The sequence below is a fragment of the Castanea sativa genome, chromosome 2 (genome assembly GCF_040712315.1).
Source record: "Castanea sativa cultivar Marrone di Chiusa Pesio chromosome 2, ASM4071231v1".
Lineage (NCBI taxonomy): Eukaryota > Viridiplantae > Streptophyta > Magnoliopsida > Fagales > Fagaceae > Castanea > Castanea sativa.
The window spans coordinates 20,314,657-20,333,517 of NC_134014.1; the positions used below are offsets into that span (position 1 = coordinate 20,314,657).

Consider the following 18,861-nt stretch of genomic DNA (forward strand, 5'->3'; position numbering starts at 1 on the left):
TACTGACAAATGTTTACCATTCTTTAAAGTCCTTAGGAAGGCTTTTGCATGGACGGACGAGTGTCAACAGGCCTTCCAAGACTTGAAGACGTATCTCATGACTGCACCACTGTTGAGTCCGTCTGTACCTGGGGAAGAGTTGTACCTGTTTTTGGCAGTGTCCCCACACGCAGTAAGCTCAGCGTTAGTCAGAGAAGAGGAGAGAGTCTAGAAACCGGTCTATTACACAAGCCACGCGATGAGAGGGGCAGAAGGACGATACCCGATGATGGAGAAACTAGCCTTCGCGTTAATCACAGCTTCCAAGAAGCTGAGACATTATTTTCAGGCACACGTCATCAACGTCCTAACAGACCATCCCATAAAGAAGGCGATGAGCAAGTTGGAAGTTGCTGGATGGCTAGTGCAGTGGGCTGTTGAGCTCAGCGAATTTGATGTCAGATACCTCCCAAGGAGTACGATAAAGGCGCAGGCGTTGGTAGATTTCATCGCAGAATTCACCCCCAGCCAGGACGACCTGAATAAGGACGAAGGAAATGAAATGTGGGTGGTCAATGTAGACGGATCGTCCACACTGTATGCAGGAGAGATTGGAATTGTACTGAAGTCCCCTGAAGGTGACAGGCTGGAGTATGCGGCCCGTTTGCAGTACCCAACTACCAACAACGAGGCCGAGTACGAGGCTCTACTCAAGGGACTGGAGTTAGCCAAGTCCTTAGGGGCGGAGTCGCTAACAATCAGAGGAGATTCTCAACTGGTCATTAACCAAGTGAATGGGATGTGTGATGTTAAGGAAGATCAAATGAAGAAATACCTCAACAAAGTGAAACGCCTTGCACGAAAATTTTCAGCCATAAGTTTTATTCAACTTCCCAGGGAGGAGAATGCAGAAGCAGACGCCTTGGCGAAAGCCGCATCGACAGGGGTCATAGACGAGTTCGACAACATCCAATATATGCCGAGCATAGACATCCCTGACATACAGCAGATAGGAGGAGGAGAGAATTGGATGAGTCCGATAATGGTTTACCTCAAAGATGGAAGGCTTCCAGAGACAAAGATGAAGCGAGAAAGTTAAGGGTCAGGTCGGCCAAGTATGTCCTCATAAATGAAGTGTTGTACAAGCGAGGTTTTTCCCAACCTTACTTAAGATGCTTGGCTCCTGACGAGTCAAACTATGTTATAAGGGAAGTTCACGAAGGATCGTGTGGAAATCATTCAGGAGCAAGGTCGCTAGTCCATAAAATCGTCCGTGCCGGCTACTATTGGCCTACAATGCAGGCAGATGCTAAAGCTTATGTCAAGGTATGTGACCAATGCCAGCGCTACAGCAATGTGCCTAGACAGCCGTCAGAATACCAGACCCCAATGATGGCCCCATGGCCCTTCGCACAGTGGGGACTGGACATCCTAGGCCCCTTCCCCATGGGAATCCGACAGATGAAGTTTTTGGTGGTAGGAATAGATTACTTTACCAAGTGGGTAGAAGCCGAGCCTCTTGCAGCAATCACTCAGCAAAATGTGAAAAATTTTGTATGGAAGAATATCCTATGTAGGTTCGGAGTACCCAGGGTATTAGTATCTGACAACGGACGTCAATTTGACAATGCGCCCTTCAAGGACTTTTGCAGTCATTTTGGGATCAAGAATCACTATTCCTCACCCTTCCATCCACAGGCAAATGGACAAGCAGAAGTAGCAAACCGATCCCTGCTGAAAATCATCAAGACCCGGCTCGAGGGGGCAAAAGGGATATGGCCAGACGAGCTACCAAGTGTTCTTTGGGCTTATAGGACGACTGCACGAACTCCGACAGGAGAGACCCCTTTTAAACTAGCCTATGGGAGTGAAGCTGTCATACCAGCGGAGGTCCATATGGCAAGTCACCGAGTGAAGGAGTACCAGGAGAAGGACAACGGGGAACAACTTCACCTTGACCTCGATCTTATTGACGAGGTAAGAATGGATGCGGAGCAAAGGATGGCGAGGTACAAAAATCTCATGGCCAGACAACATGATGCCATGGTAAAGCCTAGACGGTTCGGTGTGGGGGACCTTGTCCTCAAAAGGGTCTCCTTGGCGACCAGGAACCTAGCTCATGGAAAACTGGGACCCAATTGGGAAGGACCCTACAGGGTAATCAACTGCAAGAGGCAGGGGTCCTACTACCTGGAAGCCCTGGACGGGTGGAAGTTAGAGCATCCCTAGAACGTGGAACACCTGAGAAGGTACTATCAGTAATAAGTAGGGACGAGGGAAGTCAGTGGCAAAGTTACAGCTATGATTTGCGTGTTTGCTTATATTTGTGTTTGCTTATATTTGCTGCTGTATTTTTACTACTATTACGGTGTGTTATGAATAAAAGTGCGCTAGTCCTTAAACTTTTGCACTACTTACAGACCAGCTTACGAAAGACGAGGCTATGTACTTAAATATCTTAATAAGGCACTAGCTTATAGGCATGTGCCATATTTGTGAGCAATGTTCATGTAATAATATGGTTTGAGTTTTTTATGTATTTGATGCATAGACTTAGTTTCCATAATAATATCCACAGAAGAGGAAAAGTCTAAGGTGAATTGAAAAAGTTCGGACGCAGAGACGCTCGTCCAAAGCTTTCCTTTAAAAAAGGATAAAGCAAGAGAAAGAAGTCAAGGCCTTCTCGTCCAAAGCTTTCCTTTAACAAGGATAAAGCAAGAGAAAGAAGCCAAGGACAGCTCGTCCAAAGCTTTCCTTTAAAAAAGGATAAAGCAAAAGGAAAAAGGCCAAGGCCCACTCGTCTAAGAAAGAAAAGTAAGCCTTAAGGTATAGCATTCCAGAGACGAGCACTCGTCAAGACGAGAAAAAATAAACATTGTAAACTACTTTCGAGAAGGCGAATAATAATTGCCTAAAGGACAGGCAAAAGTAATGCAGTCATCATCAGTCCTAAGTGGGTTGTCCATAAAAAGATTGTAGACGGTCATTCAACACTTAGAGCGTTGTTTAAAAGACAATGGCATAAATGATAACAAACAAAGAAGATATTCTTTAACCTGAAAAGGGTAGACGGCCACCGTCCAAAAACCCTTATAAAATAAGCATTAAAAGGCATTGTTCATAAACTCGTCTAGAACACTCTAGACGAGGAAATTGTACTTGAATACATTTCAAATTCTTAAATACATTTTAAATAAAATAAAAAAAAAAAGAAGAAAGAAAAGAAAGCTAAGCGACAATGACAATTGGTTAAAAACATAAACATCTTATTCAAGAGGAAGGGGCATCAGTGTTGGGGTCGTCCTGGGCTGGTCTGGTGGAAGCGTCGTCCTCGATGTTGACATCGTCTGAGCCTGTGTGGACGAGAGAACTTGTAGCAGCAGCAAGGTTGAGTTTAATGATGCTAAAGTCAACTTCAGGAAAGCTGTCCATAGCGTCCATCCTAAAGTCCTCAAACCCTGCTGCGTAGTTTGTGTCCATCAGGTCAGTAAACTCTTTGGACGCCTTGAATTCCTCCACTGCCTCGTCTTTAGCTTTCTTAAGAAGAAGACTCAGCTCGTCATTCTCCTTTTGAAGAAGCTCCAGACGGTCATCCTTCTTGGCAGCGTCGGACTTCAGCTCCCCCACTAAAGCCTTCAACTCCTCAGCCTCGTCCTTGGCCTTGTTCGCCACCTCCGCCCACGTCCTACAGTCATTCTTGATCTCTTCTATTCTTTTCTCTAGAAGGATCCTCGTCCTGTCCATCTCTGTGGCCTGCCTAGATGTAGCAATGAACTTTGACATTGCCTACATGGAAGAATAGAAAGTTCAGAAGATAGAATGGGCAAACATGGATGAACCAGGACGAGGAAAAATGCTCACCTTGAAGAGATCGTGGACGCCGGAGTGCTCGAACTGTTTCAAGGACATGTCGTAGCACGCAGCTACGTCCTCGCCTTTCACAGCCTCTTGGAATCGTTCCCAAGCCAGATCTTCATTCTCCAATAAATTGGTAGAAATCCTTCGAGGCTGGGACGAGTCAAGAGCAGGAGACTTGGACGGAGTGACGCTAAGGGGCGTGGACGAGTCTACGTCAACGTCCAGGACGGGCGGCTGGGAAGGAGGATCAGGCCTAGCAGTTTCAGGCCTGGACGACCCAGACTTAGCCTTCTTCCCTCGACGACTTGGCAAGCTAGCCAAGTCCACATGCTTAGACAAGCTCTTCCTTTTTTCTCCAGAAACAGGACGAGGTTGGGGTTGAGGTTCAGATCTAGCTGCCTCGTCGACCACTTCCTTCCCCTTGTTTCCCTTCATGGTTGCCATTCCTAAAAAATAATAATAATAATAATAAAATAAAATAAAAATAATAATAATAATAAAACAAAAATGAAAAACGCATATCTTAAAAGGAGCACTCACATCTACGGGTAGTTAGCTCGTGTGCTAAAGCTTCGACGGACGGTTCAGGGCCAAGTCCCCACTTGTGTAGACGCTTAAGGGTCACTAACGAGTGAAAGTCTCGTTCAGAATGTAGACGGGCCCTGTGGACGCGATCTCGGTGGAACTTGCTCAGAGAAGGTCGTCCAACGGCTGGAAAGGGAAGAAAGAAGTTATGGTTAGACCATCATCCAAAGAGAGTATAATAAAAAGAAAACAAAAATGAAGAGCATAACATACCTTCTGGATGAAGGTTCCCTATGTCTCCAGTATAAGAAGCAAAAGAATCTCTACCAACCTCAACGGGATGCCCCGCCTAGAAACCAGAGACGAAGAAAAATTCCGTCTTCCAGTTTCTGTCAGACGAGGGCAAAGACTTAATCAGTCCACAGTCATTGCCCCTAGCTGTGAACTGATGGAAGCCTCGAGATTGATTTATCTCGGAGGGTTTATAGCAGTACAAGAACTCGTCCACGGTGATAGGACGGTCCCCGTCAAACACCTCCATCCATAAGACTTGCATGGAGACAATTAGTCTCCATGCATTGGGGTTAAGCTGACACACTCCCAAGCCCAGCCTAGTGAGTAATTCCCTAGCAAAGGCATTCAAAGGAAGTCTAAGCCCCCCTAACAAATAAGCCTCATAGACACCTATCCCAAAACGAGGCCGGCAACACCATTCACCTCGGACAGCTAACCTAGGGTTTAGATCATCAGGAATCTAAAACCAAGTCCTAAGGGCATCTAACCTTCTCTCGTCCGTCCTAGAAGGAACCTCTAGAGCACAACTATACACGGTTTCTCGTTCGTCCAAAGGGGAGGACGGCGGGGAGCTCGTCGAGGTGTCAGCCCCAGAGGCTGTCCTCGTCCTAACACTCTCTTGAAAAATTTCTACGAGGATTCCAGGAACACCAGATGTGTATTCCTCAGTTGTATGACCACTACTACTACTAACATTACTAGAAGTGTCATAACTAGAGTCGTCGTGATACTCATCTATGGCCTTGACCACACTGTCACTAGACGAGCAGGAGGCCATTGAAAACGTCCTCACACTTAAAAAGGAAAGCTAAAATAAGTGTAGAAAGATTACCTAGCTCTAGAGGGACACTAAGGACGCTGAGGATATTCTTAGACGAAGCGACGAACGAGAGTGTCAAAGCAGAAAATTTGAAAAAGTGAAAGGGGCATGAGAGGGAAACCGCTATTTATAGGCAGAAAAGTCTCGGTAACCGCAACGACGGAACCAACTAAAATGCGACACGTGGCGCATGCCTCGAAGGAATAAAAACAGATGACTGACCCCCTATGGATGTGTGACACGCAGTGCATTAAAAAAAAAAAGATAAGATAAAAAAAAAATAAAGGGGGATGAACTCGTCCTAAAATCTGTCGATACGTTGCATAACTCCTGGACGAGGGGGCAACTGATGTGGGACGAAAACTCTGACCATCCCTAGACGGTCATCACCTCGGCAGCCGTCCAGGAGTTATCCTCAGAACAAGGGTAACGGGCAAGGCTGTCCTGAGGATGATGGCAAAGCTCCATCCCTTGTCCATGGGATGTGCACAGCTTATCCCGAGAGGACTCGTCCACATAAAGATTTGTGGACGAGGATGCTATTGGAATTATCAGGCACACTCGACGAAGGAATTCCAGGACGAGGATATCATACTTAGGAAAATCTCCAAATATAATGTGATAATCCCTTATCCTACGCATAACTGTCATATATCCGTTGTGAAATAGAAATGTAACTCCTAAACGGTTATGGCAGTTACATTTAATCCTTTTGCCTCCTCGAATCTAGGGGAGGTTCCAGTATTCAATAACCGTCTATGGGAACGCTATATAAACACTGATTCTGGCAAAGCAAAGGTATGTGAAACTTACTCCAAAAAAGTTGGAACTTCAAGAATATAGAGAGAAAAACTAACTTTGCCATCGGAGGGTCTTTGGCCGGCAGCCCCGGTCACCTTTTGATTCGCTTTTCTTTTTCTTTAGGCCGCAGAGAGAGCAAGTGGTCCTTTCAAGTCCGAAGCATCCAGCCTACTGATCTTCTTTGCATCATCAGTTGGCGCCGTCTGAAAGGTGCATTAAGTGAAAGGTGCAAACGCCAAATCTGCATGACCTATATTCCGCTTTCCAACTTTCAAGCCCATGCTTAAACTAACTTGGAGAATTGCATTGGTTTACAAAATATTTTTGGGAATTTTTTAATGAGAAAAGTTTAAAGAATTTTTTAGGAAATATCTTTAAAAATATTTTATTGAAAACAAATTTTTAAACGTCAATTTGGATATTGTTCCTACTGCTATGACCTTAAACTACATTTTTTTTTTTCTTCTCAACAAACAATCATGAAGTTTTTATACCATTTTTTTTCAAGATACTTCAATCATTAATTCCCAATTGTATTAGCCTTTTGTTAAGGTTAAAGCACCATTTAATACTTTATTTAAAAAAATCTCAAAATACAATTGTGGTTTTATAAAATTAACATGTATCTCTTGCCATAAAATTTTCAATTTAAACTTTTATTTACTTATGTTATGGATATGTAGTAAATGACTAAATTTTAGGATTAAAAAAACTACATTTTAGGATTAGACAAAAAATGGTAACTGTCATACATAAAGTTTGAAAAAAAGAACAACATCAACAATACTGGAAAAAAAAATTAAAAAAAAAGTGGATGAATAGTTACTAAATTTTAGGATCTTTTTACGAACATTTCCTTTAACAAAAAGCTTATTAATTTACTATTCCATAGAAAATGCTACGTGCCTCATAAAATACAACATAAGTATTGATAATGATAGTCTGTCAGTTTAAAACTCATCAGATACTCACTAATGTAAAAATTAGTAGAAGCATCCAAATCCCAATCCAAAAATGCAAGCCATGTATTTTTTTTATGGATAATTAATGATTTTGTGAAATAAAGTAAAAATTTTGTAAATAATATTTTTGTCATATTGATCTTACAAATCATTAATTAAATTTAAATATATTCTCAAAACTTCTACCTCAAATAATAATTTAATAATTTTAAGAAGTGTAACTTATTTCTCCTATTTTACTAAAAATTTATTACAATTACACATATTATTTCAATTCTTACATGTGATTAATTTGTTCAAAATTAGTTCACTTTTTTGAGGTTTTAATACACTCTATTTGTGACAAGGAAAAATCTATTCATTATTGTGTATGTATGTGCAACAACCACTATAAATTTTATTTAATTCTATGTAGGAATGAGTTCGCAAAATACAGCGATGGTGGATACCGATGACATAGAATGTTGTCGAGAACAATGGAGATATTATGCTCGCTTGAGAATACAAAGAGAAGACAATGAAAGCAGAAATATTCGATTGGCAAGACGTCGTGCCAATTACGCAAGACAAAGACAACAAACTTTGGGTGGTGATCACATTTTAGTGGGAGGCCCAACAAATTTGAATGAAGAAGATGTTGTACATTCTAATTCAACATCAACAAACCCATCACTAATACCACCTAATCACGAGGCTGGACAAAGTTGTCGTCTTACACATATTCGTAACTTGGCACACAATATGCCAGTTGAGCATAGAGCTATGCAAGAAGTCAGTGGTGAGATTATACAAAATTCATATTTTTTGGCATGTTAGTTGTATGTCAATGTATAAAAAATTACTAAGTTAATGTTTATAATATTAAATTTAGGTCTCCCTCCAACCTATCCAACTATAATGGCAAATGACTTTGAGGCTGGACCAAGTCATATAAATTCTGATGTTAATAATGGTAAGTTTTATATAATATATTTATAAAGCTTTCACCATTATTTTTTATATATAATTAAACCAATTGAGCATTTTATATTATTACATTGTAGTTACAGAAAGAATTGAAGGAGTTGAAAATATTGTTGAGCAAAACCAAGGGGATGCCTACAGAGAACAAGGTTTATTACTCAATGCCACCATTTTTATTTTCATTTTCATATCCTTCTATAAAGCTTTCACCATAATTTTTTATATATAATTACACCAATTGAGCATTTTCTATAATTAAATTGTAGCTGTAGAGAGAACTGAAGAAGTTGAAAATATAAATAATCAAAATCATGGGGATGGCTATAGAGAACAAGGTTCGTCACTCAATGTCACCATTTTCATTTCAATTTACATGTTTATCATTATCAATTTTATTATTTGTTATCAAACTGCATATTCGAAACATTATTAATATTTTACTTTTTTCACAACATAATATTTGGTACAATTTTAATATTTTCTTTCACAACTATCATAACACTGTTTATCACTAATTTTTTCCTCAAAATAAAAATTAGGTGTTGACAACACATTTGATGGTACTGCACATGTAATAAATTGTATGCGAGGTAGATACAATTGTGCAAAGGATTTTAAAGAAGGTATAGAGACCATTAGGTACCAACTACCACAACCAAAGACATGTCACTTTTGTAATGCCCGTTTGTTCCATCGAGAGACATCCTCGATGTGTTGCAAGGATGGAAAAATATCCTTCCCCAATATACCAATTTGTCCTGAATTTATGGAACTCATTTGTGAGCAAACACCACGGGGCAGACATTTCAGGCAATATATACAATTTTACAACAACATGTTTGCATTTACCTCAATGGGTGTGCATGTGGATGAAAGCATGGCCTCAAATAGTCGAGGAATATATACATTTCGTGCCCAAGGTGCCATCTATCATAGAATTGGTAGTCTTTTACCACATACACCTCTAAGTGTGCGGCATCTACAATTGTATATCTATGACACCGATCTTGAAATACAACGCAGAATGTCTCAATCTGTAGAAGCTCATGAAGATATTGTGTGACTTATTCAAAGGATCTTAGACATGCACAATCCATTTGTGGAGAAATTTCGTCAATTATCTCGAAGTCCAAATTTACATCAGTGTAAACTCCTCATTAAAGAACAACCTCTAAACCAACCTCAATATTGCCTTCCCAATGCTTCCCAAGTGGCAGCTATTATTGTAGGAGGAGAAGAAGCTGGTCATTTAAGTGGCAGAGAAATTTTGGTTCAAACCTTTGGTGGTAATTTGATCAATGTTCAAGATACAGCAGGATTTTATGATCCATTGCAGTACCCAATACTTTTTCCATTTGGAACATATGGATGGGATATCAACACACGTGACGCTAATAGAAATAAAGTGTCATGTCGCGATTATTATGCATACATATTTCAGGTAACAGTTTTATTATTTTCAATCTATTACTTCGAAATGCCGCTTACATTATAAAATAACTAAACATACATTTATTTTTACTAATGTCGAAGATTCGTGACAATGCTGTATCAATGATTTGGCTTGGAGGACGCCTTTCCCAACAGTATGTTGTTGATAATTATGTAAAAATTGAAACACACAAGCTTAGGTGGTTTGAGCACAATCAAGATTCTATTAGGGCAGATCTGTACCAAGGCCTACAAGATGCTTTCAATGAAGGAGAGAGTGATACTGGTAATGTAAACTTTACATTTGAAAGTTACATTACTTTATTAATGGCGAATTAGTATCAATATTTATTAGTGCCCCAACTTTTTCATCTTATATATATATAGGAAATGTTGGACATAGAACCATTCTACCTTCATCATTTGTGGGAAGCCCACGCGATATGATCGAACGATTTCAAGATGCAATGTCATTGGTTCAAAAGTTTGGGAAGCCAGATTTACTCATCACAATGACGTGCAATCCAGGATGGGAAGAAATCCAAAGTGAGCTTTTACCTGCACAAACAGCACAAGATCGTCCAGACTTGCTTGCAAGAGTTTTCAAATCGAAATTTGAAGAATTGAAAGATGATATCGTGGTCAAGGGGGTTCTCGGAAGAGTTATTGTATACGTGCAAGTCTTTGAGTTCCAAAAAAGGGGTTTACCACATGCACACATGCTTATAATTCTCGATGAAGATGATAAATTGCATAATCCAGATGATTACGATCGGGTTGTTAAGGCAGAAATACCGTGTAAGGAGGAACAACCTCAGTTACATAAAGTTGTACTGAAGCATATGATACATGGCCCTTGCGGAGTACAAAATCCAAGATCACCATGCATGAAAAATGGGCGATGTAAAAAAGGATACCCAAAGCCTTTCTCACCAGAAACATACTAAGGCAATGACTCATATCCTGTTTACAAACGATATGATACTAATAATCCCGTGCCACTGAATGATCATTGCAGGATTATGGTAGACAACACTTGGGTTGTTCCATATGATCCTTGGTTACTGCTGAAATATAATTGTCATATTAATGTTGAAATATGTTGCAGTATCAAGAGTGTAAAGTACTTATATAAATATGTGTATAAAGGCCCAGATCGTGTCTCTATGGAAGTTAGGCCAGGCCCAAATTATGATGAGGTCCAACAGTACATTGATGCAAGATGGGTATGTGCTCCAGAGGCATGTTGGAAGATCTTTTCTTTTCCTATGTATCGAATGTACCCTGCCATTTTTCGTTTGCAAATTCATCTTCCAGATAGACAACAGGTACGCTTTAGATCACATGAACCTATTGCTAATGTTTTGGAGCGAAGTAAAAAGACAATGCTTACTGAATTTTTTTATATGAATATGATTGATCATGATGCACGAAATTATGTATATAGAGAGTTTCCTGAGCATTATTGTTGGGATTATAAAAACAATATATGGACACGAAGAAGATCTCATAAAAAAGTAGTGGGCAGGATATATACTGTTTCACCATTTGATGGAGAGAAGTTCAATTTGCGTGTTCTTCTTAATCATGTCAAAGGGCCAACAGGATTTGATGATTTATTGACTGTTAATGGGATAACCTATCAAACTTTTAAGCAAGCAGCTGAACAAAGGGGTTTACTAGAGAATGATAACAGCATACGACAGTGTCTGCTTGAGGCAAGAGACATTCGAATGCCGTCAGCTTTAAGAAGATTGTTTGCAACAATATTGGTATTTTGTCTACCAACTGGAGTAAGAGAATTGTGGAATGAGTTTTACCCATATATGGTAGAAGATTATCCATCAACATTTGTTACAACAGAGACACATCGTACAAATAAACTTCTCAAGGATTTAAGAGCGTTACTCTTGCAACATGGAAAGCACATTATAGAGTATGATTTGCCGATATCAACTGGAGAATGTGACAATGATTCAGCTGTACCCAGACTCATTCAAGATGAGCTAACTGTTCCTAATGTAGATGAAGAACTCACTTTAATTGAAAAGTTGAATAACGACCAGAGAGTTGCATTTGAGAAAATCATGATAATTATTGATCGTAAGGAAAACATGATATTCTTCATTGATGGGCCAGGGGGAATGGGGAAAACATTTTTGTATCGCACAATATTGGCAACCTTGAGAAAAGCAGGTCACATTGCAATTGCCACAGCTACATCTGGCATAGCAGCAACATTACTCCCTGGTGGAAGAACAGCGCATTCCAGGTTTAAGATTCCTTTAACTCCCGATGCTTCATCTACTTGCTCAATAAGTAAACAATCAGACTTAGCTGAACTTATTAGACATGCCACCATAATTATTTGGGATGAAGCCCCAATGGTAAATCGACGTGCACTTGAATCTTTAAATAGAACATTTAAAGATATTATGGAAGTAAATTTACCTTTTGGTGGGAAGGTGCTAATTTTGGGTGGAGATTTTCGCCAAGTACTTCCGGTTGTTCCACAGGGTACAAGGACAGAAATGATTGATGCATGCATAGTCAAGTCCCCATTATGGAAAGATGTCAAAGTGTTACATTTGAAGCAGAATATGAGATCTATCAACAATGAAGAGTTTGCTGAGTATATACAACGCATTGGTGATGGGAATGAACCATTTATAATGGATGATTTGATTAAACTACTCCCTTCAATGGCAATGCAATGGGAGGGTCAGCATTCTATATACAACTTGATTGATCAAGTTTTTCCAAATTTGCAAGAACATGCCAATGATGCAAGGTATATGGTTGATAGGGCTTTGCTAACACCTATCAATGATGATGTTGAACAGCTTAATGCAAAGATAATTTCTCAGTTCCCAGGAGATGAGTTTACGTTACATTCTTTTGATGAGGTTGAAGGAGATACGCATCATCTATATCAACAAGAATTCCTAAATTCTATATCTCCAGGGGGTTTACCACCACATATATTAAGGCTAAAAAAGGGTGCTCCAATTATGTTGCTGCGCAATATAGATCCAAAAGCCGGATTATGTAATGGTACAAGATTGATATGTCGTGGATGTTTTAACAACGTAATTGACGCTGAAATTTTGATTGGACAATATGCGGGTACACGTGTTTTCTTGCCAAGAATCCCTTTGAAGACAACAGAAAATATATACTTGCCATTTGTAATGATCAGACGACAATTTCCTGTACGTTTAAGCTTTGCACTTACAATAAACAAAGCGCAAGGTCAGACAATTCCAACTGTTGAAATTTATCTTCCTGATCATGTTTTTAGTCATGGCCAATTATATGTGGCGTTGTCAAGGGGAGTCTCTCAATCCACCACAAAACTATTGGTGCAAAAAGGAACAATACTTGAGGAGGAAGGTGTTCACACAAGAAATATTGTGTATAAGGATGTTTTGTTCCCTTCCTCATAGGTATTAATTAACAATTGGAAAGAACTGTCTTACATATAAATTTATTTTAATAATTTACAAATTTTAATGGTTATGAGGTCTACGTTTTAATATTTTATTTCTTGATTTTTTTTATGTATACAATTAATTGGTAACAGGAAGGATGCCCAACTCAAATGCGAGGAATGAATCCACTATGCTAAGTAATGGAGTGCATGCTATTCCTACTACTCATTGGGAAAATTGGAAAGATGATCAATCATTATTAAACATGGAGGCCATTGATAACAAGGTATATTTCTTTTTAATGAAATATTTAATCAGCATCCCTTTCAATTGTTTTATCAAAATTAATATTAAAAATGTCATGCTGCGTATGGGTTAGGTTCGCAAATTGGAAATTTATTCACCTGGTTGGGGATTCACTATTCGAGCTGACAAGAAAGAGCTTTGGAAAGAAGTGAAACGAGTTTTAGAGTCACAAAAATTGGAAAGGTTTGTTCCGGTATTTTTTAAAATAGGAAAATAACTAATTGATAGTCTTAATATACAAACAATTTTTTTCTTCATTTTGAAGTTCCAAGAACAAAGACAAAAAAAAAATCAATGTCAAGAAGAGCAATGAGGTGCGCAACATCCATAAGAAAAAAGACAAAGGAAAAATTAAGGACGATGTGATCTCTAACACTCATGCCAACAGAGACAAACGGAGAATGAAAATCAAGGACAATGTGGTTTCCAACATCCAGGAGAAAAAAAAGATACGAAGAAAAAAAACCAAGGATGTTGCAATTTTCAAGACCCAAAATAGTAAAGAAAAACTGAAAATGAGAGTCAAGGACGATGCGATAATAAAGCAGGTACAAATCATTACCACGTCTACTTTAAAAAAAAAAAAAAAACTTAATTACATAGTTTTTATATAATTTTTTTTTAAATTTTTGGTAATTAAATGATAGTTCTTCAAGTCCCAAGCTGAAGTAGACCATTTCACATACATGGAGCTATGCAATATCATCACAAGGTCAGTTCAAATATTTCATTTTACAAGTTTATACTAGATATCTATTGTGCTTATTATTATTATGTACGTTTTAAAGTCTCTATTAATAACACAAACTAACACATTTTGTATCATAGGTTCATGGCAAATGCTGCTGGAAAGCAATTAGAATGTGGAACAAATAGCATTGCTCCACCAACTTCTCCACCGTAGCCGGCATAATATTAATAAGTTCACATATTCATGTTTCAAATGTAGTGCATTATTTTACAGTTTTACCTAATGTAAATATTTCAGTTTTCTACATTGATCCATCAACTTCTTCATAATTGCTTTTGTAAAGGTCATTGCATGTATTTTATAAGTAGTTTTATTGTTACAATTTTACTATGCATTTTCAATATATGCATTATTTATAAGATTTATTCAGAGGATCTTTTTTTCCTCCCCTAAAGGTTAATACTAAATTATTGCATCATCTTCCAATCAATAACATGTTGATTACTGCATAAATAAAATTGGCAAAAATGGATAATAGTTACGGAATACTAGCGTCTGAGCACGCGCTCACGCACGTGCTCAGAGGCTCTTCTATTTTTTGGGTAAGGGTTAATGTAGAGCATTTATTATAATTTGGAATTACTACTTTTTTCAATCACCAAAAAAAACCTAGGGGTGTGATGAAAAATTATTTCACCACACATACTCATTTTTATCATAAGATTGTTTGCAATTTGTTGAACTCCGAAATCAACTTTATAACCAACTACCCTCTGAGCACGCGCGTGAGGCTCTTCTATTTTTTAGGTAAGGATTAATTTAGAGCATTTATTATAATTTGGAATTACTACATTTTTCAATCACAGAAAAAAAAACCTAGGGATGTGATGAGTATTATGTGTGGTAAAATAATTTTTCATCACACCCCTAGGTTTTTTTTTGGTGATCGAAAAAAGTAGTAATTCCAAATTATAATAAATGCTCTAAATTAATCCTTACCCAAAAAATAGAAGAGCCTCACGCGCGTGCTTAGAGAGTAGTTGGTTATAAAGTTGATTTCGGAGTTCAACAAATTGCAAACAATCTTATGATAAAAATGAGTATGTGTGGTGAAATAATTTTTCATCACACCCCTAGGTTTTTTTTGGTGATTGAAAAAAGTAGTAATTCCAAATTATAATAAATGCTCTACATTAACTCTTACCCAAAAAATAGAAGAGCCTCTGAGCACGCGCGTGAGCGCATGCTCAGAGGCTTGTATATATATATAGGGTTGGGTTCAAGTTATACCATCTGTAACTTTAAATAATATTACACCACACAATATTTTTTAATTAGATATAAAATTTTGATAAATTTACCATTGGATTGCACTATCTTTGTATATTCTTCATACTTAAATCTAATGTTATACTCTTAAAATATGGTGTGGCTCCCAATATTGGAATTTTAAAATTCCAATGTTACACCCAATAACATGTAATTCAACAATGAAATTTTCAAAATATGAATTCTATAATATATTTGTAACACTAAAAAAAAAAAACCTCATTGCACACGCATATAATGAGACTAGTAGAATACATAAAAGAGTGACCGTGGAAACCGAAATTCTATGTTAGAACTTAGAATAGACTAATAAATACTTCCAATCGTCAAAGAGGAACCACTTCAGAGATTAAGAGTGTACCTCACGTTAAGACTTTTACTGTGTTTCAAAAGACTCTTGTAGTCTTCTCTACGTTCTATTTCTACACAACCTAAAAAGTCCAATTTTAGTGGTGATTCACTATCTCTCTACATTCTAGATTCTACACAACCCAAAAGTGCTATTTGAATGGAAAATAATCTATTAAAAAATAGTTATGATATCGTAAATTCTCTTCCTCTTATCTTTTTTTATAATCGTAAATATAATATCTAAAAAAAATATTGCAAAAAATAAACCTAGACAAAAAAAAAAAGAGAAAGGAGAGAAAGAGAACAAAGAATAAGAGCAACCATATGAATATAATAACCTTGGTATTAGTTTTTTGATCCATCAAACTACTTTATATTAAAGCGCTGAAGTAGTTAATAATCATTTTTCTATTGTTTCGGTCCTTTTCTTAGTGACTATTATCCTTTTCAAATTGCCAAAAATAATCTTTAAAAAATTAAAAGTGAAAACAAACTACTTACTTCGTCTCCATGTTATTCTACTTCTGCTCAACCCAAAATTTTAGTGGAAAAAAATCCGGTCAGAGTTAATCTAGTCAAAAGTGCTATTTGAATGGAAAATTAATCTAGTCAAAAATAGTTATGACATTGTAAATTCTCTTCTTCTTATCTTTATTTATAGTCGTAAATATAATATCTAAAAAAATTAGCAAAAATAAACAAACAAAAGAAAAAGGAGAAATGAGAGAAGGGGAACAAACAATAAGAGGAAGTGAGCAACCATGTAAATATAATAGAGAAATGCTATGTTCATAACAATTTCACAATAAATCATATGTTGCTAGTTTTTATGGGTTATTATTGGTGGATAAAAAAGTAATTTTAATGACAGATTTATATTAGAACTAATAACAACTTACCATTTATAATTTGTTGTGAAAATGTTTTGAAAACATTGTGAATGTAGCGAAGTTAATAATTATTTTTTATTGTTTCATACTTTCAGTCCTTTTCTCAGTGGTATTGCTATTATTTCATTTTCAAATCACCAAAACTAATCTTAAAAAATTAACATCGAAAACAAACTACTTACTTCCTCTTTATATTATTCTACTTCTACTCGACACAAAAGTCATATTTTAGTGGAAACATGGACAGAACTACTCAAGGGCATAGGGGGGCCATGCCCCCCCCCCCCCCTCAACCTTTGAAAAAAAAAATACTAGTACGTATATTAACAAAAAGAATTTTAATTCTTGTTCTTAAATTTATATACTTGGCCCCCCTTCCTCAAAAAATTTACAAACTGACCCAAGAAATTCAACAAATAGATAACAAGAAAAATCTATAAAAAATACACATATCCAGATAAAAGGGCCAGCCATAGGCCTAGGCCATTTAAGCAATCGCCTAGGGCTCCCTACTAGAGAAAGGCTCAAAATTTTGGAGCAAAAATTGAAATATAATTTTTTTTTTGAGATATAAGAAAAAAAAAATTTACATTTTTTCTCTACTTTTAAGAAGTTCCAAAGAATTGAGTAGTGCTAGAGATAATACAACTTTAAATATATAGGGCTTACAAATATGTGTCACTAATTATAAAAAATAATTCAGATAGGAAAATACTAGAAATACTATAAATTTTACTTCAAAACCTTTACAAATTGATATGACAATTAATATGATTTGTGGACGTCAACAACCTATTAAATAAAATTTTAAATTACTTTTTGTGATTGATGATACATCTTTATAAGCCTCATGGTGTAAAATTTATAATGTCTTTAACATCATTCATTCAAATACTTATTTATTATCTTTTTGTAGTGTTACTAATCACATTCATTGCTACATCGTTTATAAGTTTTTTGTAGTAAAATTTTTTATAGCAAATTTTTTTTATAGCTTTATCATTTCTTCAAAAAAAATAAAAAGTATATTGCAAGATAAAAAAAAAATGGATTTTTGTTATAAAAAAATTATGATATTAAAAACTAGTTAAACATTATTTAAGTAATATAAAAAAGGCCCCATTTAAATATACCGTCTTAGGCCTCAAAATTTGTTGGGCCGCCCCTGCCAGATAATAAGAAATTCTTTTGACAAATCATAAATTTGGTTTAAGCAAAAACAATAACAGCAAATCAATTACAAATCCCAGCAAAAAAAATCACAAAAACCTAATAACCTTTACCCAATTTCCTCCTCTCACTTGAGAGCTCTATGCCCCTCTCAAATGACTCCACCCTCATAGGCATAGAGACAACTCATATGCCACATATTGATCGCTTCATCTACACATTAATTAGACCCTGAAAATATTAAGACGAATCAATTGACTTGCAAAACTCTTGATTATAAAATCCTATTATTAATTTTTTTTCAAAAGAAAAAATATAATTAATAATTAATAAATTAATGATAATATGCATTTTTGTCAACCCCTAGTATTGATATTCCAATTTTTTAAAATCTTTGAATAAAGAACTTCAACCCCCCCTAAGTTTGAATCCTAGTTCCATCCCTGAGTAGAAAATAATCTGGTCAGAGTTAATTATGACCAATTATTATAACTAAGCACTAACTTCATTGCTATTCAACAACAACAACAACAACAACAACAACAACAAAAACCTTCATTGCTATGTGCCCACATATTTCTTCTTACCCATTTAAGATTTATGGGTTAGCAAAGTGAGATTTATTCATTTGTCAATCGCAAAAATAGTGGTAATTAGATAAAATCTAGGTTGAAAAATTGAACCCTCCTACGCCTGCTCACTGAATAATGAATTTTATATTATAAACCTGGTTTAAAACACTAATATTACTATTTTCGTGTGTGTTCTAATAAGTATTACTGTTTACTAAAAAAATAACTAGTTTGTAATTTGTGTTTACTCACAAGAATGATAAATTGTAGTGATGCTATTAATGTTAGTTTGGGTTATTAAATATATAGGAAATTAGTTTGATCAGGACATTTAGAGTTATTAAAATTATTTTTACTTGCAATTTTATTGATATAATTGATTACGCCAAGTTTCTCATTACACTGCTATATGTATATAATTCTAAAAATCACTATTTGACACTATATATACAATATTAATTCACTATCATTGTCCATGAAATTCTACT

At 36.4% G+C, this 18,861-nt stretch overlaps 1 protein-coding gene across 1 annotated transcript; it reads left to right on the forward strand.

The window, feature by feature from the left end:
- The first annotated feature begins 7,677 nt into the window (after positions 1-7,677).
- Positions 7,678-14,274, forward strand: LOC142625034 (uncharacterized). Its single transcript, XM_075798745.1, has 12 exons — positions 7,678-8,017; positions 8,111-8,191; positions 8,283-8,351; positions 8,469-8,537; positions 9,285-9,643; positions 9,736-9,919; positions 10,021-10,450; positions 10,742-13,026; positions 13,217-13,350; positions 13,444-13,563; positions 14,018-14,082; positions 14,199-14,274. Exons 1-12 carry the CDS (start codon positions 7,678-7,680, stop codon positions 14,272-14,274), a joined length of 4,212 nt encoding a protein of 1,403 aa, XP_075654860.1.
- Positions 14,275-18,861: the final 4,587 nt, after the last annotated feature.

What these genes read in the sequence shown, in the direction of transcription:
- LOC142625034 (XM_075798745.1), top strand. Translation starts at nt 7,678, where the DNA reads ATGGTGGATACCGATGACATAGAATGTTGTCGAGAACAATGGAGATAT. An exon ending in AAATTCTGATGTTAATAATG is followed by an intron (nt 8,192 to 8,282) that starts GTAAGTTTTATA and finishes ATTACATTGTAG; the next exon opens with TTACAGAAAGAATTGAAGGA. An exon ending in CTATGCAATATCATCACAAG is followed by an intron (nt 14,083 to 14,198) that starts GTCAGTTCAAAT and finishes TTTGTATCATAG; the next exon opens with GTTCATGGCAAATGCTGCTG.